General features: G+C 33.0%; 1 protein-coding gene across 1 annotated transcript; it reads right to left on the reverse strand.

Moving 5' to 3' along the window:
- Positions 1 to 5,090: 5,090 nt before the first annotated feature.
- On the reverse strand, positions 5,091 to 23,443 carry LOC142339843 (glycoprotein-N-acetylgalactosamine 3-beta-galactosyltransferase 1-like). The gene is made up of 6 exons (XM_075390145.1): positions 23,120 to 23,443; positions 18,125 to 18,208; positions 17,137 to 17,478; positions 13,973 to 14,161; positions 8,687 to 8,838; positions 5,091 to 5,303 (listed from the first exon to the last, which is right to left on the reverse strand). Exons 1-6 carry the CDS (start codon positions 23,208 to 23,210, stop codon positions 5,163 to 5,165), a joined length of 999 nt encoding a protein of 332 aa, XP_075246260.1. The 5' UTR covers positions 23,211 to 23,443; the 3' UTR covers positions 5,091 to 5,162.
- Between the last annotated feature and the right edge of the window lie 362 nt (positions 23,444 to 23,805).

A 23,805-nucleotide genomic window follows, 5' to 3' on the forward strand; every position in this document is an offset into this window, starting at 1 on the left:
AACAACAGTTTTTTTTTGTTTTCAGTTTAATTATATATTTATGTTGTATCAAAAATGACGTAGAGTTTGAATTAATAAAGCTTCTTAGAGTTTATTAATTTTTTAAGGCATGTATGTTGTATCTTATTACAAAACCAAAATTTCTGGTGTACCTTTTGCGCTTCTTAAAATTATATTAAAATCGTGTCTACTTCCCATTTTTCCTTTGTATTTTAAGAAGCCATTATATTTTTTGTAACCAAATGCAAGGTTGCAAGGTTGTTTTTTACCTTGAAGTAACCAAATGCAAGGTTATTTTCTTACCTTGGAGTATCTTGCGGTGCTGTTTTTCTTTTTCTTATATATTGTTGTTTTTATACGAACATTTTTACGATAAATTGGTTGATTTGCCTATCAACTTGCATCTTTTCAATTTTTGTTCTAATTGTTTAATTGTTCAATTTTGCTCTAAATGTTCAAACTAATCTCATTAAATTTTGAAATCTTTTTCTAAGTATAAAAAAATTGCTAAAAACGATCATACCAGTCAAAGACAACATTAGAAATTATAAAAATTTTGAATATGATTGTTTCTTATATCCCTAGAAGTCCACCAAAACAATATTTGCAATTATTTTTAACGTTGTTGCAAATATTGTATCACTTGTAAATTGTTTTTAAAAAGTAGAAAATATGTATAGTTTGCAGATGAAATTCTTTGCGTCTCGAAAGAAAATGAAAACTTTAATCCAATAGTTTATCGGGGACAAGAAATTAAGCCACAAAGTCACTGCAGATACTTGGGTATAATGATTAATTCTAAATTAAATTTTCATGTACAACTCAACAAAGTACTGTCAAATATGGCCACAGCGATTAGATCCATATATCTTATACATTATCGGTTACCTCTGAAAGCACGATTGATGCTATTCAAGTCCCTAGTCCTTTCTCATTTAGCGTTCAGTGCTCTATTTTTTCCAAACTTGAAATTCTCTGCAATGCAGCGAATTAATCGACAAATCAATTGGGTAATTAAAGTTTGCTATATGAGAAAAAAGTTTGAGAGATCTACAGATCTCTTAGTAAAATCTAACACTTTGCCTGCAGAACTTTTAATAAGCCAGATGAGCGTTTCAAAACTTAGGAATGATATTTCATTATTGAAATCAGATGGCACTGAGAGTTTTTCTCTGAGTGGTAATGTCTTAGTAAGAAAAAACAACAGAACTGAACAGCTAATTCTCCTAAGGTCGAGCAGTCGATCATTACAAAAAAGGAAAATCCAAAAATGGAATAGACTTCCACGTGAATTCCGGACTATCAGATCACGCTCAAAGTTTAAACGCATGTTAAAACAGCATCTGCTCCAACAATTCAAACTTGTACCGTTGGAAAGGAACGTTGGTAGCTTCAAAAGTTATTTTTACCTTTAAAAAACGGAACCACTAATTTTGATTTTTAACATTGTTCTAGTTTTGTATATATAATATTAAACTTGTAATATTTAACCCCCGGGTTATATTTTCAATTTACTTGTTTAAACAAAAAAAAGTTTACAAGGTTTGTAAAACTAATTAGTTTATTTTTGCAGTACTTCACACTTAACAATGACATTCACGTTGTCTTAGGTTATAGATTTAACATTTTTGCTGTCACTGTATAATTTTATATTATATACATACCCCCCCTCAAAAAAACCAAATCCCCACCCCTCTTATTATGCCTTAATTGTTCCGACCCTCTTGAGGGGGGAGGAACTATATACTCAAATGGGTTCTTTTTTGTTCAGTCAAGTTGTGAGTGGTATCATTAAAAAGCCCCTCCAGCGTAGAATATGAAATTAAAAAGATTTTACTGAATTTCGTGTTTTACAGGGAGTTATCGAGGTTTGAAGTTTTGTGAATAATAGACGAATTTCCGTTGTTTTTAATAAACTTTTCCGGAATTTTGCCTAAAATTTTGTGTCGTTTTTTGCTAAAAATTGTGAAAATTATTTACAATTTACTGTTCATTTTGTTTTTAGAGACAAAAAAAGTTTTGTTGACATTTTTGATTTAATTTTTCTGGCTAAAAATTTGACTACGTATTTCAAAATTTAGTCTTGCATATCAAAAATTGTCCGAATAAGCTTCTTTAAACCATTTTGATTAAATCTGCCGGAAGTACACACCCCAAGTCCATTGAGAGTAGTCTAAAATCAAAATTTGCCGTTTTTTGCTAACTTTACTCTGTGATTATCAAAAACCCAGCATTTATTTTCAATCTTTTAACAAACAAATTATATAGATCTAAAGCATTCAAAACAATTGAGTGTTCTAAATGAACGAACAGCAACAGCGACGCTGGTTTTATTTCAATCTTGGACTGTTACGATCAAAAAAATAATTTGGATTGAAATCAGTCGGTCTTTTTTTAGAAACTAAAATCGAGTTTTTTTATGATAATAAGAGAACAGAACAATTCACATCACAGCCCACTGTTGATAGGTCCAGATGGCTGCCTAAAAAATTTTAAATCATTGTATCTTTTTTCTGTACTCAAAAGATTTTGGTTGTTTTGACTTTTAAAAATGTTTTTTATTAAATTAAAAAAAGGCTCTTTGAATTTTGCCACTATTTTTCTCTTAATTTGGTCAGCTTGTGGCTTAGTGTCAGCAAAGAAAATATGCTTCTTCTTCTTTTTCCTATGTTGAATTAACTTTAACTTTTTTGCTGTATTTTTGCTGTAAGTTATGGATTTTTGGCTTTGATACTACTAGACTTCACATTTTTTTTTGGTTTTTGCGTTTTGGTCACGTTTTAAAGTTTTTTTCTCGTTTGTCACAATATAACAAAATTGACAGTTCACTAATTAAATTATTGGCGCTCAAAAAAGGCAGAATTGTGCATACAAAAGTCTTGAAAGACATAGATTATGGTTTCAACGGCTTCGACATCCCTTTCTCGAGGAATGTAGTTGATTTTTGTTTTAGAATTGTCTTTAACTGTCGTTTTTGCTTTGTCTCTGCAGTCGTATGAAATTAGCTGGATAATGACTGTAATCATTGGCAGTTTATGAAGGAATAAATTAGCCTGTATACTGATTTGAATAGATAGGTGTTGGATCTGAAAGAAAGAATTTGTTTCATGAATTTGAAAACAATTATTTTCGAAAATGAAAAACTCTTTTTAACGTTGTTTAGCTTCGCATTATTTGCCTAATTGTTTCCTAGTCTCGTTAATTACGGGTCACCTATAACACAATTGTTGTCGAGGGAAGGTGCAAGTTACAAATCTAATATCTCTTTTAAAGAATTCGTTATGATTTTAATGGCTTCGACACGGTATTTCTCACAAAATGTGAACTAATTTTTCTTTTCTCTGTATATTTAACGTGTCCTTGTAGAGGAAAGACATATATTGAGTTCCTACAGGTCTCAAGCGCTTCCTTTGAACGAATAGACAAACCTATTTAATTTTTTTTTTATTTTGCAGCTGGTGGCTTTCATGACTTTGAAAATAATTGTTTTCGGAAAAAAGTTTCTATAAATTTTGTCTTTTCTCTTCTTTTTGGTCTAGTTTTACATCTTTTCATTAATGAGAAGGCTTATAGCACATTCTTGGCATTTGAGGAAGGCTCAATTGAATCAATTTTTAGGGGCCAAAAATGACTTTACGGCTGCGATAGCGTTTTCTCGAAAGTTTCGATTGAAATTTCTGTGGTCTCGTTTTGTTGTTCTTTTTAAAAACAAAAAATGATTAATTACAGGTCTTAAGGTACTCCTATGGAGGCGTATGTGATCTTAAACATAAAGGATGTTCTCAATTGTGATCGAATGGTTTTCTTTTGAAATGATTTTAATAAAAATAAGCCAATTTTTTTTTATCTTTGCTGTTTTTTTTGTTACCCTTGTCTATGTGATACCTAGTCTCGTTAAATACAGGTCTTATATGACATCATTGTTGTCGAGGGTAGCTGCAAGTGAACAAAATCTATTCTTTTTTCAAAGAATTCGCTTTGAATTTATTGGCTTCGACAGGGATTTTTCGCACGAAAAGTAAACTAATTTTTTTTGGTCTATATACAAGGTTCCCTTTCTAGACTTCAAATATATTCTGAAAAATTACACGTCTCAAGCGCAATTCCGTTTTGTAGCTAATGGTTTTCATGAGTTTGAAATTAATTGTTTTCGAAAAAAAAGACAAAGTGTTAATTAATTTTGCCCTTTTAATTTTTTTGTACTACTTGTTACCTATTCTCACTAATGAGACCCCACTATACCAGATTTTGGCGTTTGCGGAAGGCTCGCTTGAACATATTGTTGGGGCAAAATATGGCTTTAAGGCTTCGACAGCGTTTTCTTGCAAGTTTAAATTGAATTTTTTTGTTGTCTCTGTTTTTTGTACTTTTCAGGTCTTAAGGCCCTGCTTTAGAAGCGTATTTGATCATAAATATATTGGGTGATTGGATGTTTTCAGTTGTCATCTAACGGTTTTTCTCAGCTTGAAAATAATTGTTTTTAGAAATAAAACAAATTTTTTTTATCTTTGCTGTTTTTTATTCTTTTTTGTCTAAACGTTACCGAGCCTTTTTATAGAGTGGTACCATATCTTTCTTGTAAAGTACCAGTTATTTTGTTTAGTTTCAGTTTTATCCGACGCTATTTTGAGCTTCTGTAAGCTTTTTTAAATGGACATAAAGTTTTGGATGTAATTAATGTTTGTTGTTTTTGTTGATTGATTTTGTTGTTCGTCTTGACTTGCTTTCTTAATAACGGCTGATCTCATCAATGTAATGCGGCATTTTTGATTTTTGCTCCACTGAGTTATTAGCATTTGAGGCAATCGTTGTTCACACACAATTTTTTTTGAAAAATATTTGAACTTTTGGGGTTTTCTATCTGTTCCTATTTTGTAGACATTTATGCCAAAAATGTGGTTGAGCGGGGTCGGAACTTGATGTGCGAACGCACATTAACGAGCCTCCTTGTAACCAATTATTTACAAATTCAAATTGTAAACTTTTGCAAATATTAGTGGATAACTAGGGATTTGGACAAAATTTTAGTAAGGGAACTATACGCAGACAATCTTTATAGTTTTAACATTCGTGCAATCGGAAAACATAAGTTTTTGAAAATGGGTTAATTAAAATAATTACATATTACAACCTTAATTATCATTATCATTACAGTTAAAAAGTTAATGTAAGTAGTACGGGTTGATTGGGTACAATTGATCTGCAGTGTTTCTGAATGCACTAAGGTGGTACAGCACGAAGTCAGTCACTTTCATGTCCCTGGGATCCATGTAATGGAATGTTATAGTCTCGTTTGAACAACCCTGGAAACAACAAAAAATTATGTTCTTGAATAAGGCCGACAAGTTTCCGGTTCCACACTTCTTTTCAGTCATATAATAGAAACTTGTTCTAAAATATGTTTCTGAAGAGTACATTTTCTAGCAATGGAACCTCAAGACAGATCAGGCTCAATTAATTAAAAATTTTAAGTCATCAAAAGAGTATTTATAACAAAAACTCCATTTTTAGCAGCATCCGGGGCCGAACTTTTGATAGCATGCTTTAAACTCAGTTCAAGATAACTTTTTTCTGCTATTTTTCGATTTTTGTTTAATGGTCAGTTTCCCAAGTAAGGCATTATTGCGAAAAATGCTCTATGTTAAATATTTTGCGTTTAAAACAACGCTAAATATTTGGGTGATTGGATTTTAGGTGACAACTTAAATAGGTGTACATTTTGAAGATGCTAATGGGTGAACGTTTTCTTGACAAGTTATTTGCCGACTAGATGAAAAACGCGCGGTGGTTTTAAAAGCGTAATTACTTGTACAGCCAGACGTTGGACAAGCACTTGGATCTGTTCAGAAGGAGCAAAAGAATGTCACAAAATGTAGGAGAATAAGGATTTCGCAATTGATCCACCAAAAATATGTGGAGCAACATTCAATACAAGAAAAACCAGCGCACGAAAACGATTGTTAACTATGGGTAAATATCCAATGACCTAGTTGACTCACAATAAACCTGGAAAAAAATTTATACGAAATCCATGCAAACACTACCACAATAAGGAGATTTTTTATAATGCAGCCAAAAAATTTGGACATCAAATTTCCACGTGCAATTTAAATTGATCCCACTATAAATTTTCAGTTTTTTTATGACGAGCATATGAAAAATTATTTCTTAGTGTCATTCGAAATGGCCTTAATAAAGGACGTTAAAATGTATGCCTCCAATTTTTGACGAAGTTTTTATTTTGCGTACCTGGGCAAAATTTTGGATAATCAGGATCTTCGACTTTATCAAGAATGAAGCATTGTTACATTTACAACTAAAAGTGCTTCATATTTTTCAAAAAAGCACACTCAGTTCGATGAAATCTCTTTAACAATGCCTAAGACCTTTTAAACAAATTTTACTGCTGTTTTGTTTTAAAACGCCATTTCGTGAGTTTTATCAGAGAAGACTGAAAAATATTATCGTTTATTTATTGGCGGTACCAACAAATTGTTCATGTTTTGAAAACAAACAAAATTTTTTAAAGTTTTTTTTGAATGGTTATTAAACTATTTTTATGACACTAATTACCGTTGAAATTCTACTGATCATTACGGTTGCCTTTTGCTCGTGCGTAATAAATTTTACAAATGCTTTTACGATAAAATTCCGTGATGAGTTTTTTTTCTTCGAATTCTTATTCCATCATATCAATTGAACAAGAACTCTTGTTAATGCCGTAGGGTTCTTGCAATTCATCCTGCTCCCCGAAAAATTTCTTCAATATTTGGACAATTTTTAGCTTCTTGGGAGTTTTTTCATGATGTGGAAGGTCTACATTTGGGAGACAACATTGCATACTATGAACGTTCATGAAGGCATGCATTCTTCTTCAAGCAGACAGCCCCTTTATTTGGATAAATATGCAAAAATTAGAAAACAAGAATAAAAAGCGGGCAATATGACCGAAAAAAGTACAAGGAGAATTGACTCCAAGCAAAATAGGATCCGGAATTGATTGAACGCAAAATATTTAATTTCTCTTTTCTTTTTACTGTTTTTACGTAAATCCGTTTTGTTTTTGTAAATTTTTAGCGTGGTGTTCATATTCGTCAATGTTCGCCAAACTGAGTTTTCGCCTAATATCCTGCAACCCCACATTTTCATAGTGACATTATAAGGCGTCGAACTAACCATTTTTTGAGAGAATGGCAGATAATCCATACGGTGATATCATCCGGCATCATTTAATTATGGTGAAAAAATTTTTTAAATATTATCATCACACTTCAACTTCAATTTATTGTGGCCATTCTTAATTTTTTGAATCAAATAGGGCTGATGACTTTTCCTGGGTAACTGGATCTATCTCCTACTTTAACTATTCAGCATCCCTATCGTATTTGCCATTGTGGAATATAGCGATAAAGTGTTGCAATGCTTGTATTGTATGCCAAATACAAATATCAGTCAACAATCACATGATTTAAGATTTTCTGAAAAACCTTGCAAAACTCAAGCTTAGACCCCGACTTATGAAAAGACCGTGCTCAACCCAAAATGGGTATTGAAGACCATGCTCGACACAAATTGCTTAAGAAAAGACTTAAACTCCACTTTAATTATTATCTCATCTCGACCCAATGTTTGTTTAACAGCTTTAGTTCCAACCAATTTTTCGACTCTGTATATTAACTTCACATAAAAATTTTTGCTGATGGAATTTAGCTCGACCCAGTTTTTTTTTGCTTCAACTGAAAACAATGAATTGCAAACAAAATATGGTCGTGCTTTGGTCAGATCACGAGAAGAGCAAAAGTCTTTTCACTAGATTTTTAACGTGCAATTTTATTGCTCACTACTTCTAATAACGTAGTCAGCATGTATGCCTTTTCATCTTTTTCGATTCAGGAAACAACCAATCTATCAAAACTCTGCAATATTTCTGAAAATATAATAATACATAATTTTGGAAGAGAAAACAAATGAGTAACGCCACATTTTCATCCTAGCTAATGGGAAGAAGTCCACCATAATTAAACTACATAGTTTTATTCAATCAACTAATGTGGCAATATAGTCCAGTTGCGATAAATATTTTATCTCAAGAACCGCCAAAATTCTTCAGACTTTGCCCGTTCCCCTACTCTGTACTAAGTTGGACTGCAGTGGTGAACTGCTGTGTAATCTTGCTCCGTTGATTATTTTATGTAAAGAAGCAGAAATTTTAATTTATATATGTAATAAGAAGCAGAAAATCTGTATTTGTAAAGAATTCAGAAAAGGCAGACTTACGAAAATTCTTTTGCTCGACGGCCCATCAAGGACACGATGCTCGACAGATAATTTTTCATTGGCTGGACTAGTAAAATGCTATTTCTCGAACCATGAAAAGACCATGCTCAGCACAAAATGCCCATGGAAAGAAATGTTGCTCGACTTATTAAAAGACAATGTTCTGTCCAAAATGGTTATGAAAAGACCATGCGGGACCCAAAATGCTTATGAAAAGACTCGACCCGAGAAATTACTTTTGTTTGACTTTTACAGAGTTCTCGACTGCGTAATTTAGGTCAATATCGACCCCCCTACTAGATTTTTTGAGTTTCTTTATAAGCAGAGGTTTTAACTTGGATACCGGATAGGATTAAAGATTAACAAAAGTTGATTCTTGAAGGATGCCGTAAAAAGACAAATGGCCAACCATGACAGGTGTATTGTTTGTATACTGATAGTACCATCCAGGGTATCTGTCTTCGTTAATCTCCCCATTGGCATTGAACGAGTGAAACAAATCTCTCCCATCTTTGTCAAGAGTATTTCCAGGTCGAATATTGGCTACTCCAAGACACAGACCTAAAAAACATTGTGGTGAATGTTAATCTGTTTGTAAATAATAACTAAACACTATGAAAACTGTGCAGGTAAAATTACCTAAAAATTCAGTTAAAATTAACTAAACTGCGCTCGTGTTTTGGCGCTCCTGCACGCTACCTGCGCAGTACCTGAACGCACCTGCAATTCAGGTAAAATTACCCGAAAAATTCAGGCAGACCTCTTGCACAAATTACCTGCAACTTACCTGCACAGCAAAAATTAAGTTAAACTTACCGGCACAATTTACCCTAATTTTTCAGGTAATTTACCCTCGCAGGTAATTAACTTGAATGGTGCGAGGTAATTAACTTTGGGGGAAAATTTTGCAAGTAAATTTTACCAGCACACGGCTTTACCTGCACACTGGTCAGGTAAATTTACCTATACATTATTTAGTGTGTACTGATACGAGTCTCTGGAGAATTCACTGGGAAATTTACTCTCAACTAGTAGCTTAGTCTCTCGTGTTTTTTTCTGTTAATTTAAAGTTTAGTCTTCACTGCAATTTTACGTTTTCAGTAATGGTTTTCTGACTTCGAAAATACAAGTTTTCATTATTTTTGGCCATGTAACTTTTTCAAGTTTTGTTGTCTTGTCATATTATCACGTCAATGACGTTGAACATAATTGAAGAGGGCATAGATTGATTTTCAAATGTTTTCAATGAATATAATATGTTTTTCATGGCATCGACACGGTATCCTCAAAAAATTTGTCGTTCGTTTTGGTCGTTTGACATTTTCCGGATGATGAGTGGTCTCAATGATTTCCCATGGATGCTTAATCGAAACCATTTAAATATTTCAGGTGATAGCTAATGGTTTTCCTGACGTTGAAACTCATTGTTCTCAAAAACTATAAGCGTATTTTTTTAACTTTGCCATTTTTGTCTATTTATTACCTTGTTCCCTAAAAGATAAGTCCCGTATCTTTTGTATTGACGCCGCACAAGTTAATTTGTTCAGAATACGTTTTATGTGATGCTAGTTGAGTTTTGCTCGTAATTATTGTTTGTTGCTATTTTATTTTTTGTTTGTCTTGTCTCATAGTCTCATTAATGGCAGACATCATGGTCCCCCTAAAGCCGTGTTAATTAATTCGCTTTGTGTTTTGAATTCAGAGCACGTTTTAATTCATACAGACCAATAACTTCCGCTAAAAATTAATTTTTGAAAGTTTTTTAATCTTTACATCATTTGCTCATTTGGAATAAAACTAAGTCAAAAATGGGGACGGCCGGAGTCAGACAATTATGTGCGAAGGCTCACTACCGAGCCTCCTTTTTTAACTTATGCATCAAACAAGTTGCTAACTTCAAATGAATCCTAGAAAATATTCAAACAGTGGTTCAAACTATGTTTGCGATTAGAATGTTTTCAATGCGATTAGATTGATTTTCCAATGTTTTCAATGAATATAATATGTTTTTCATGGCACCGACACGGTATCCTCAAAAAATTTGTCTTTCAAAAAGTTTGTGACATTTTGCCACCCTTTCTCCACTGCTGCTGCTATTTAAACAAGGGTGTGAAAGTGTGGCAAAAAATCGTATTCTAATCAGCAACACAGTAGCGTAAATTATACCACTTTTGTAATTGAGACAAGAGATTATTGCTTTGTCCCTCTCTTGAACCTGTTCAACACCTCGTCCTTGCCTCGGAGTTTGACTGGTAGACATTTGTGCGGGATTAACCCTTGTGGTAAAATTCTATAGCACACGGTTGTTAGAAGTTAAACTCCTAGACAAAAAAAAGAGGTGTTGAATAAAATTTAGATTGTGATAACGACAACCATGTTATCCCGATGTCATTTTGCTTAGATAACAAATTAACACCGCTTTCTTGCAGAATTCTTGTTACAGCAACAGTGGCGAGAGAATAGTAATATTTTGTACTCTAAATCCAAACGCAGTTCATGATAAACCAGAAGTCTCCGTCTCAGACTTGTCTAGAATAAATCGGTCTTTTGTAATATACTTCATTGATAAATTATGCAAATTTTGTAATCGCAACAGGATATGAAAGAAAATGATCAATGCGTTGATTGTCACGACAATGTTGTGGACACCTCTATTATCACCGCGTCATAGTGAATAATGACAGTTTTCCTAATATAAAGAATAAGTGTTGTTGATTGACTTCCTTTAGTAGGGCATTCTCTTTTCACAATAAATATATGGTCGAAAATGGTATTTCCATAAATTAAGATCTTTACTAAGGACTGCTCGCTGAATGCAAGTACCAGGTAGGTTCGTAATAGTTAAAAATGTTTACAAGTGTTTCACACAAGTGTTTACAAGTTTTTTTGTTCCGACCCCTCTTGAGGGGGGGGGGTGGAGGAACTATATACTCAACTGGGTTTTTTTTTGTTCAGTCAATTTTGGCCGATCGAAATATTCATCGTAGAGAGTTGAGACTGGTATCATTAGAAAGCTTGTCCAGCGTAGAATATGGAATTAAAAAGATTTTTTCGATTTTCGTTTTTGACAGGGAGATATCGAGGTTTAAACTTTCGAGAAAAAGGAGTGAATTCCGTTGATTTCATTCACCTTTTTTCGGAATTTTTGACTAAAATTTTGCCAATTTTGATAAAAATTTATAAAATTTTCATGAGACTGTTGTTGATTTTACGTTAAAAGACAAAATACATTGTCGGCTATTTTCATTAAATTTTTTTGTCAAAAATTCCGGCTAAAAACTTCACAAAATTTAGACTTCTTCATCAAAAAAAGCACGAAATAAGTTTCTTTAGTCCACTCTGATTAAATTTGCAGGAAGTGCACGCCCAAAAACTACTAGCACAATCTTTGTAGACTGAAAAGGAGGCTAATTCCACTTCAACTTCCGTTGAGAGTGCTCTGTAAATAAAACTTGCCGTTTTTTGCTAACTTAATTCGTTGATTATCAAAAACGCAGCATTTACTTTTGACTTTTTTAACAAACAAAATATCTGTATCAATGGCATTCCAAAAACTAAATATTTCTAAAGGACAATCAATATTAGCAGAACTAGTTCTGTACCATTCTAGGACCGTTTCAATCCAAAAATAATTCCGATTGTCATCAGTCGGTTTTTTATAAAAAAAAAATTCGATCTTTTTTATATTAATTAAATAACAGAACATTTCAAATCAAAGCTCACTAGTAATAGGTCCTATTGGCTTCCTAATAAGCTTGAAATTAGTTTATCTAGTTGATTGCTTGAAAGCTTACGGTCGTTTTGACTTTTAAAATATTTGATTTTTAGAATAAAAAGTGGCTTATTGAACTTTGCCTCCCTTTTTCTCCTACTTTGGACAACTTGTAGCTTAGTGTCAGCAATCAAAGAGTGCTCCTTTTTTCTGCTGAATTCGAATTTGGTCTTTATTGCTGTTTCATGCCTTAATTTATGGTGTTCTGGCTTTGATACTACTAGATTTCGCAAATTTTTAGGTATTTGCCCATTTTTCATGTTTTCTAATTTTGTCAAAATATCACGTTTCTGTCGTTGATATATCACATTTTTCGCGTTCAAAACAACCCACAATTGATAATATTTAAATCCTTAAAGATCTAGATTGTGGTTCTTTACCGCTTCGACAATGCTTTCTCGAAGAATTTAATTGAATTTTTTAATTTTGTCTTAAACTGCCGTTTTTATTGTCTTTTTAGTCGTATTTAATTTCCTGTACAATGACCAGGTTTGATTAGCTTTTCCTCGAAGAGTGGATGAGCCAACGTTCTGATATTAGAAGATAGATAATGGCTTTCATGACTTTGAAAACAATTGTTTTCCAAAATGAAAAAAAAAACATTTCAACTTCGCAATTTTGTTCTTTTATTTTCTGTTTGTTACCTGGTCTCGTTAATTAAGGGTTAAAGATGACATTATTTTTTGTCAAGGGAAGGTGTCAAAAGGGATTGGTTTCACAAAATCTAATGTTTTTAAAGAATTCGTTATGAATTTACTGGCTTCGACACGGGTTTTTCACAAAAAAAAGTAAATGAACTTTTGATTTTTGTCATATTTGACGTTCTTTTTGTAGACGTAAGAAAGATTCTAGATAATTGCAGGACTCAAGGGCTTCCTTTGGAAGAATGGACGAACCTAGTCAACTTTTTCATTTTGTAATTAATGGCTTTCATGTCTTTAGAAATAAATTTTTTTCGAAAGAAAACAAGTAGCACATAATTCTGCATTTTTCTTTTTTGTCTAATTGTTGCTTATTTTCTTTGACGAGAAGCCACATAATACAGTATGGGTGTTCGACGAAAGTGCAATCGGACATACTTTGGGGGCCAAAGTATGGCTTTACGGCTTCCAAAGCATTTTCTAGCAAGTTTTAATTGATTTTTTGTTTGTTGTCTATTTGTAGTTCTTTTTGTACCTGCATAAAATTATTGAATACCAAGAGTTCTTGATTCCCTTTTATAGAAGCACTGTTAATTGTAAACTTATGGGATATCTTAGTTGATTCCTAATGGTTTTCATTACTTTGAAATTAATTATTTTTTTTTAAATTTCAGCGAATTTTCTAACTTTAAAGTTTCTGTTCATTTTTGTCTAATTGTTACCAAGCTTTATTATGAACTGGTGAATAATCATTTTTTTCTGGTGAATTACAAATTATTTTGTTTATTTTCAGTTTTATCTGACGCTATTTTGATTTTGTTATTAAGTTTTGTTTTTTAAAACGGACATAAATTCTTTGATGTAATTAATGTTTGTTATTGTTGTTTGATTTTGCCTTTCGTCTTCGCTCGCTTTCTTAATATCGGCATATCTCATCAATCTAATGCATCATTTTTTACTCCACTGAGTTATTTGCTTTGGAGGCTATCTTTTCGTTTCATACACCAGTTTTTTTTTTGAAAAATACTTGAGTTTTTTTGTGTTTTTCTATCTGTTCCTCATTCGATAGACAATTATGCCAAAATTGTGGATGAGCGGGGTCGGAACCTTATGTGCGATCGCACATTACCGAGCCGCCTTGTTAAAACTCTAAATCCAAACGCAGTTCATGATTTTCACCGTTCATGATGTTCTTTTCATCGAAAAATCCTAAACCCTGCGATAAAGACTTTTTTCAACCAAGATTGATCTTCGACATCAAGAATTGTTTTTTTATACCAACCTATGTTGACATCTTCGTTCCCGTTTTTGTCATTAGTTCTGCAACGAGGCGACTTCTCATTGGCTACTACATCTTCCAACTTCCTCAATGCTTCCCTACTAATAACGTAGCCAGCACCCCCACTAGTGTATCCCCCGAGCACTTTGAAGTACTTCCCAAAGTAATGAGGCTCCTCTGGATTGTGTTTGGCTGAATTTATTCGGAAGAATTATTCATCCATTTTCTTTTTACGAAAACGTAACTGTTGCTGGAAAAATGTGACATGGCCACCAGTATTTTTAAACAATCAGTTTTTAAAACTCACTTAAAAATGCGCAAACGTTTTTTAAGAGAGCAAAACTTAAAAGATCACAAAAATTTAATCCAAACATCGTAAGAATAAAAGATAGAAAATACCAATAGAAAACAATAGAAATGCTTCATAAACTATGAATTTTGCTTCACTTCTATTTTTCTGACCAATAATTTACGTAAACCTTGTGGCTGGCACCATCAAAGAGCTGAAAAAATCTTGAGAACATCTGTACTTGCTAGTTGGAAGTTTCTGTTGCCAAAAAATACACCTATGCTGTAAAAGCTAAAAAATGCTTTTACCAATGTTAAAACAAGAAATCGAAAACTACTAATGCTAAAATTTTCAAACAAGTTTCACATACAAAGGTGATTATCCTTCCTACAAGCTGAGATCGCAAATTATTGTAAGTTTTGTGTAATACTTGCGATCGTGAAATATATTAGCCCATCGGGTTATTTGTTTTTCTACAATTTTTTTCTCAAAATTAACATTTGAGATGAGAAGATTGGCAACTAAATTTGTTAGAGCACTCAATTTCATTACAAAATTCTTTTAAAGCGCTGAATAAAGCGCTGAAATGTACGAAAAAACTCAGAAGCTTTCCGTATAAAATATCTAGACGATCCTCAAAATATATATTCTCCACTGTGGTCTCTTATCATCTGGTTATGAAATTTTTCTACTGATTAAAAATATAAAGATTTCAACTCCAAAAGATTTTGATTTAGGGCTTTATTGAAAGCAATGAACATCAATGAAAGTTGTAATATCTGAGAGCACAGAATTTGTGTAGTTTTTAAAATGCTGGAAGAAGTTGAAACAAACTTCGGTTTTTTAACTTTTTTTAAACTTTTTGAACTCAAACTTCGTCCTACTTTAAAAACGGCTAAATTGTGTCGATTGTTTCAAACATAATGTAGATTGCCAAAAAATAACGAATGAGATTGAAAAAAAAATTACTGTTGAGCAAGAACCTATTAAAAAACAGACTGTTTTGATTTTGATTTCTAGATAAGCAAACTCATGTTTCTGGATGAGAAGATACAGGGGCTCCTATCAATACCAATAAACATTAGAGATAGTAACTGGGCTTCATTGGTTTAAATCGTTTCTCTTTACCATTTCATTTTTCGATACTGACTCTATTGACTCTAGATTGTTTTGCTGAGCAACTGCTTCTTAAGTGCGAGAAAAAAGTAACAGTGGATTGCACAAATCATTCCAACAAAAAAGTTGTCAAAAATCGAATAAATCCGAATTGCGCATGAAAGCCAAAAGCAATTAAAGAGAAAAAATTATGTTCAAACATTGCTTTCTCACTATACTTCAAAACAGAGTGAAATTATTATCACTCTGCAAAACCGCTTGCCTTTCCGTTCCACTTCTAATTTTCGCGTGACCAAAATCATTTCTTCAATTTGACATCAAAAATGACAAAAAATATTAACAAATCTTTTAAAAATCTGACAATCAACATTTTTCCATCAATATCAAACTATGGCAGTAAAAAAAAACAATTTAAAATTCATGCGCAATAACCAACCAAAATCAAACTATGACAGAAAAGAAGGCAATTGAACATATATGCGCAAAACATCAATTAAACAAAAAATAAACCAAACCGGTTTCATTTTTTTTTGAAAACTAAAGACAATCAATAAGAACAATACACTAAATACGTTTCGACAGCATATCTATTTACTTATTTACCTTAGCTATTGACATATTACCACCATCAAGACAATCGTGTAACCAATTCTTAAGCAAAAGCCGACAAGAAATGGATGAATTGCCCTTGAACGGCAGGAGGTGGGTAATTTAATTTAGGTGTGTAGCTCAAAAAATTTATTGTGTGCAATGATACCGATCTCTTGGGGTTTCAAACTCGCGAGCTCCAGGATAGCAGTCTGACATCCTTACCACTTAGCTACAAAAACTTTGATTCTCATTCGCTCACAGTCGCGTTTGTATTAGCAACAGACAATTAAGAAATGACGTGTGAAAAAGCCACTTGAGAAGTCAAAAAACGTTCTAGATATTATGCAACTGTCCAAATAGGTTCATTGATGCAATCTGCACTCAAAACAAAAATTATGTAATATATAATTAAAATGATCCCCCATTATTTACTAAATAACACTTTAAGCTTAGTTTTAGAATTATTTCTCAGTCACTGCTTTCCGATTAAGCATGTTCATTTGGCCTAAAACTTGCGTTTGCCGATTTCGCTCTTATATAAATATTATATATCTGATATGTCAAATTTTTCTCACGCACTCAGATTACAGTATGTGGTAAGAAGCAACTAGTGATCCGAGGAACTCTTATGTAATTAATTACCAATTAGTTTTTTGTTCATTTCTGTCTCAATGACATGTTGCTAATGTTGGTCAAGGAAAACAGTGACAAGGGCAATTATAGGCAATTATAGATACTCGTCTCAATAAGCTGTCTGTCAAGTTACCCCCAGCTGTCTGTCAAGTTACCCCCCCCCCCCCCCCGTTATACCCAATGAACTTAATCGCTAATTTTCTTCTCATTTGATGCTTCAGTGATTTGCGTTCAAGAATCGACAAACGTTATTGGACATAAACGGTTTATGATTTTCTAGTAGTCATGCAAAGTAATAAACTAAAAAGTTTTTCAGGTCCTATTCAAGGATAACGTTATAATGAACACTAGTTATGATTTCTACGCCATATTATATCTAATACCTGAATCACGGTAACCAGGGGTTTTCGCTACGAATTCAGATCCTACTTCTTAGAAACTGCTTTCTGAAAAAATACATTTAAAAATTCTACCTTAAAAAAGCTCTTAAAAATTTCTTTACTTCTTTTTTTCTGTAAAATATTGATGAATAAATTTCCTAAAAATCGTTTCAAGTTCTCCACCACAACATACGTGTCATCATCTGCCTTCATAAACCAATGATACTCATTCACATGATGCAGGTACAGATACCGAAATGTGTACATGGTCTTAGACCACAGCGCGTGGTACCCCGTTCCAATGCCTGGCGGTGATATTGCTGGAAATGATTTGTTTTCTACCTCACTGATGAAAAGGGTTTTGTCACACCGAGACGCCCAGGTGTTGTTGATTACAATTGCACGAGTATACAGGTACTTGTTACACGTCTCAACGAAACACAGTACCTTCACTGAAGATTGGATTTCGGATAGAGTTGCCATTCCTGACTTTCTGGTACCTAGAAAAAATCAGAAACTTTGTTGGCTTTCCTTAAATAAGGCATTAATAATATTCGTGTTCAATTATGCTGAGAAAAAATACGCGCAAAATTTATAAACATTAAGTATTAGATTAAAAATCGTGATAACAACTGTGATGTAAAATTTTCTGACAAAAAGAAATGTGTATCTGCTGTTTTCTTCAATTTTATTCAGCCGTTTGATTTTACTTCTCTTAATATGCTTGGAGTTCTAGAACCTTTTCCGTTTGTGTCCCCCACCCGCCGAGCTTATTGGGTGCATATTATTTGCATCCCTCCCCCCCCCCCCCCCAAAGCACATACCATTTTTTACATAATGATTTACTATGTAATGGCACATGCTTTTTAACGGGGGTGGCATAACGTACTGGGGTGGGGGGATTGGGGGTGTTGGGGAGGGGGGGGGGGGGGGGGGATAATGTACTAAGGGCACAAACGAAAAAATTTGATTTGATTTTTATAGTAGAATGCCCCACGGTTGATGGATTGACATGTACAATCATTAAGTGGAAACTTGGGACGTGTGGATTTGGGTTCCCATTGGTTTTCATCGATGAACCAGTGTATCGTCATAGAAAGAAATTATTTAACAATCTATCGATTTCTGTGGAGCCGCAAACATTACCTGTTTGTAACGTAGGATCCGTAACATTGAACCAGAACCTGGATCCAGATTTTCGTGCCCTTGCCTTTAGTTCCTTCAATCCATCTGAAAATGAAATGTTCTGAGTAAGTATTGTATAGATAAGAAAAAAGTGAATATTTAAAAAGTACGATTTTTTTCGGAGGACGCAGGTAGAGCCGAACTGACACAGAGAAAAATGCCATAAAATGAGATTAAAATCCGAAAATCCGAATATTATCCGTTCTGTGATTGGTTGGTCTCAAACGCTTTACTTTAGAGGCAATTTTTTGTGGAAAAACGCTTATAGAATAGTGCAACGAAGTTCTATCCGTGGTCATGACTGAAGGGGGGGTTGCGGCCATGTAGAGGCCGAGTGGATTATGTGCAAACCGACCGCACACCATATAATCAATCGACAACTAATTAATTTGCCATTTCTTACATCTTTTGTGCTTTAATTTAAACTAATCAGTTGGCCAATCAAATTTAGGCATTCGGCTTTGAATCTCATTTTGTATCCTTCGGCTTTTTGCCCGTTCGGCTCTAATTTCGAGCTCCACTTCTTTCTCTGTACACATTGTTCCTCTTGATTTTACTCTTATAGTCTCGTTGTCTCTCTCGTTGTTTTTCATTTTTTTTCGCTTTTTTTGTATTTTCTCCCAGGCTGAAAACCCAGAGTCTTCACTATTAACCATGCCCCGGGTCGAGGATTTTGCCCAAAAATAACGGGGAAAAAAGTGTAAAGAGTGTAAAAATAATATTTTTACACCGTTAGTGCCCCCCTTATTAAGGGTGGAATTGCATATTAAAGTGTCATTTACGGGTGTAATTTTAAGATTTAACGGTGGAAAAAGAGTGGAATAACTTATTTTTACACTCTTTAGATTACACCGTTACAACTTATTTTTACACTCTTTATTACACCGTTAAAACTTATTTTTACACTCTTCATTACACTCTTTTTCTAAAGTTTACACCCGTAAATTACACTTTAATATGCAATTCCACCCTTAATAAGGGGGGCACTAACGGTGTAAAAATATTATTTTTTTACACTCTTTACACTCTTTTCCCCGTTATTTTACGGCAATATCCTCGGCCCGTAAACCGTCTAGAAAGCACGCGATGCACTAAATGAGTCTATAAATATATTTAGCTACAGCGGTGTCGGAAATATCTCAATTTGATTTAAAAAAATCAACTCTTGAGATTTTTCCATTATGATTTGGGTGTGTTTCCCTCCTCCTTATCTCAACCGGGCTGGGGACCGGCTACGGCGGAGTTATGAACATTCAACTATAGGAGATTTTTGAGCAAAGCACTGGCAAAAAACCAGGCCTAAACTCTATCTCCAAAACAAAACAAGACAAAACAAAACAAAACAAAAGCAAACAATAAAATAGCTAAGAACTGTCGGAAACAATAAAAAACATAATAAATTACAAAATTTATTAGATAAAATAAAATAATGAAAGCAGTAACTTTTTCCAGAGGCAAGCAATACCAGAAATTCTTTTTCCCCTAGATTCTATATACACTTGGGATATTAGGGGTGGACACCTCGGCCCGGGGCATAATTCAATATTAACCTGTAAAATCTGTAATGAAACTGCATACTTATAGTAAAAAGTTCCCCAGAAAAAAAACAAATTAACTATTTAAAATGTTCAGTTTAATTCCAGTCTAAAATCAGAATTGTGGAAGTTTTGAAAAAATTGACACTTCATATAGCTATCATAAAAGCATGAAAAATTTCTCTTGTTTTGCCATGATTTTTAAAAACTGAATAGTGAAAATTTTTAATAGTGAAACTTTATGGCCGTAGAGTTAAAAAAGACATAGAAAAAAATAGATGCTATTATATGAATCCTTCGTGCTATCAAAATTTTACTGATCATTGTTATAAAGACATTTACTATTCCTTTTAGCCCATATAAAATCTTCATTTCTCTAAAACTCCTTGGTTACAAATATTCTACCTGATGCATTGACAAATGCCAGGATCTTCTATCAAAAACTGATTATTCGCAATTACACCTCCCGGAAACATGATTTGGCTCATAATCAACCAATCTATTAAAAAAAACGTTTTTATTATTAGCTGCGACTTAAGATAGCAGCTAAGCATCGACTAAATCTGTCTAAATAGCATGTCACAGCGGCAAAAGTTAGATACACCTTATAAAATTCAGCATGATGTCGTTTTCCGTTAAAGTGGGTGATGTCCTTGTTTTAGATACAAGTATGAGGTAATAGTTTTAAAAAATAGATAAAGTTTGAACAAGCAGAAGATGAGTTAGTAATAAATGGGGCACTTCTTTTCTAAAAAGATTTTATCCTTTAATGTTCAATCGTTCTTGAGAAACCATAAGGTTTTCATCTGTTCCTGTGGTGGAAAAAAATAATTTTCAACTCAAGTTGTACATGTTTTAATTTCTTCAAAACCAAGTAAGATGCAATAACAGCTGTTTTCTTAACTAAAAAATTTTGTTCGCTCTGCAAACCTTTAACCCACCCACTGCAATTAAAAGATTGGGAGACAAAAATTGATTTAGGACTTAAATTAGGATTGGGAGCTGACAATTCATCAAGATGTATAGGTATGTGAAATATATTTTCTAATTTTTAAAGTTTTTTAACAAATTTTGAAATCATTCTTCAATACTTTTTAGAATTGGTTTTAATCTCAGATACTAATGGTGCTGTAAATGCTTGATAAAAACAGTTTGAGTTGGTCTTTTTTTGTTTTTTCGTCACACCAATGACACTAATAAATAAATTTTGTTCCCTTTTTTGATATTTGAGAAAGACTTTAAAAAAGCTCAAGTTAATATTGATTAAACTATCAAAATCAATTAAAATTTTGGAATGTTCCTCCGAGGAGTATTTTCTTTAAACATAAAGTTTTTCAATCAGGTGTCTACTTTTAATGACACAAAATTGTGAAAAAATTTTTGTGCACAAAGACATTATACAGCGAGTCGGGCAAAATTGATGGCCAGTCTGACCAATATTACTTCAATTTCTAGCTGGTATAGCAATTTGACATAATATTTTAAGCAATTCCCTTCATTGATAAAAAATTTTAAATCATTGCCTGCAATTTCAGATTTAAACGCTTGTACTATAGTCCTCACAAGTTTGGACGCATTATTCCTACTAACAAAAATGGGAATGGAGAAAAGATAAGCAAGTTTTCTACTTGAAAATGTGAAATCAGTCAGTACACGTATGATTATCTTAACTGACATTTCCCGGAAACGATATACCAGCAGCTTAACGTGGCAAGGACGAGTTTATGCACTCTTGTGAAAATATGTTCTTGTCTGCTGGCTCATTAAAAATTGAAAATTGGCACACAAAATTATTTTTCCCGTTTTTTTTGTTCCTCAAAAAAGTCTTTATCCATTAATAGCCATAACGAAAGGGTCTTGCAATTGCTGTTAACATTCAGTGATTTTGTATGCACTATTCCATTTTAAGGAAAGAAAGTGTCTTTCTTGAATAGTATGAGAAACAAAGAAGAGTGGAATTGATCCGTGAAATTTTTGAATAACATCGGATAGCTGTGGAGTAATAAGAATTTTTCTTGACTCCTAGCATATCGTTTTCTATTAAAAAGGACGATGACAGAAATTGTGAAAAAACAGGAATGCATATATGACAAAAAAGTAAGAAAGACACAAACGGAACAGCAATTTGTACTACATTAAGTAAGATTTTACAATTTGTAAATACTAAACCAAGTATATTTATACTACATTATGCCTCTTAATACATCATATGGTTGGCAGACAAACAAATCAAACCCTAAAACTAAATAAACAAAGTTGAACAAGCTATTTAAAATTTGTATATTAATTTTTGTAAAGGAATGGAAGTGAGAAAAAGAGAAATTATATTGTCAACTAACAAAAACCGCAAAAGATTGAAGAAACCACTGAAATTCAAAGAAAATTGAAGAAATGATATAACGAAAAAATGAAAAAAAAACAAACTGTACAAAGAAGCCGGAAAAGAAATTGGCATAGAAAATACTGATCTTCTTTCTTGTGGAAAAACAAAAAATTCAGTTGAGAAAACTTGCACAAAACTAAGAAACCGTAGCAAAAAAGGTTTTCAAGAAATCAGTGTAATGACTTCAACGAAATTTGTGTCTCTAAAAAATAACTTACCACATACCACTCCACTCTTAATACCACATAGAATCTCCTTATTTTGGCCATGAAATTTTTTAATTAACAAGGAAAAAGTTTTCATCAAAAATTGGGATCTTTTCCGCTAGCGCCCCCAGTAAATTAGGCAACCCCCTTTGTATATGTTTAATCCTTAACTATGCATTTGATTTATTACTTATGCATAAGTGTGAATAGGCATTTAGAAAATACTAATAGAGCGGTGGTTTGAAAATAATATGTGTCTAGCAATAAGCCACTGTATATAATGTAAACATCAACCGAAAACTTGTCCTTATTCCGTTTTCAGTGATTACGAGCTTTGTAAAAAAAAGTCTACTACTATAATTTTTTTTCATTACAAAAATTGTCTCATTTATGCTTGTCGATGTATTAAACCAGGAACGTTACTATGAAAACAAATAACCTTTATAGAAGGGAGCAAAACATTATTTTTTGGGGGGTGCCTAAATTTTGGCTATATAGGGCTGGGGGGCCCAGCTGAAAAGATCCAAATATTGTAGGCATGATCACCTTGAACAAATTTCACGTGTTATTAAAATTTGAATGTCAGCTTTTGTTAATAGGTGTTTGATGAGAGTCGCATTTCCAAAGTAACATTTCAAACTTTAGTACAAAGAATCTGAATTGAATGAAGCAGACTTCTAGTAAAGTGTTTAAGTTTTGAAAAAGGCTATGAAATGAGGTAGTTCAAACTATCCTGGAACACCATTTTTGATCTTGATCAATGTTGCTTTTAGATCATGCGTTTTTTTAACAATGCTAATCTTCAGTTTTTGTCAGTTTATAAACTTCTTACTGTCGGTCAAATCCGTAGACACTGCCCACAACATTAACCAAACTATTGCAGCTGCAGTAAAGATACAATTGAACATAAATCTTCCATTCATTTGTAACAAAATTAGATTAAGAGTAAAGTTTTTCCACAAATATGTAATAAGTAGCCAAAATTAGTAATAGCAGTATAAATAGCAAAAGCTTAATCTGAGAGGCAATAATTTCAATCGGAGCTTAGTGTGGCTAAAACTTTAAGTTATATCTTTTCATCGTAAAGCACGAAAAGACTCCGAATCTGAAAATTGGTTCGGTTTCAAAAATTATATAAACAAGTATATATAATCATAAAAGTCAAATCGCACACTGATAATAGAAAATAGGGACAGGCTTTACGGGATCTTGTACATTCGCTGTGAATGTCTACATTTGCTGTGAATGTAATCTTCATTGCACACGTTGCAAAGTGCAAACAGTTTAAAAAACGCAATGAATAAGTAATATTTGAAATTGTTAAAGAACTCCGCTTATTCACGTTTAACTTTTTAGTTCTACTGCGGTTAACTACATCACAAATTGTTATAAGTTTAATTAGTGTTGCCCCCCCCCCCCAGGTTGCAGGCCTCTTGAAAAATCCGAATGGCACTACTGTAGAGAAACTGTAAACTGAAGTCTAAACTAGTACATGTTAACAGCTAACCTAATTTATCC

The sequence above is a fragment of the Convolutriloba macropyga genome, chromosome 5 (assembly GCF_964194025.1).
Source record: "Convolutriloba macropyga chromosome 5, txConMacr16.3, whole genome shotgun sequence".
NCBI lineage: Eukaryota > Metazoa > Xenacoelomorpha > Acoela > Convolutidae > Convolutriloba > Convolutriloba macropyga.

Bases quoted from the DNA above. Each gene is read 5' to 3' on its own strand.
- LOC142339843 (XM_075390145.1), bottom strand. From the start codon at position 23,210: ATGAATGGAAGATTTATGTTCAATTGTATCTTTACTGCAGCTGCAATA. The intron at 17,479-18,124 runs GTAATGTTTGCG...GATTTTTTCTAG, and splicing joins GGATCCTACGTTACAAACAG to GTACCAGAAAGTCAGGAATG. The intron at 8,839-13,972 runs GTTGGTATAAAA...AATGTTTTTTAG, and splicing joins GAACGAAGATGTCAACATAG to GTCTGTGTCTTGGAGTAGCC.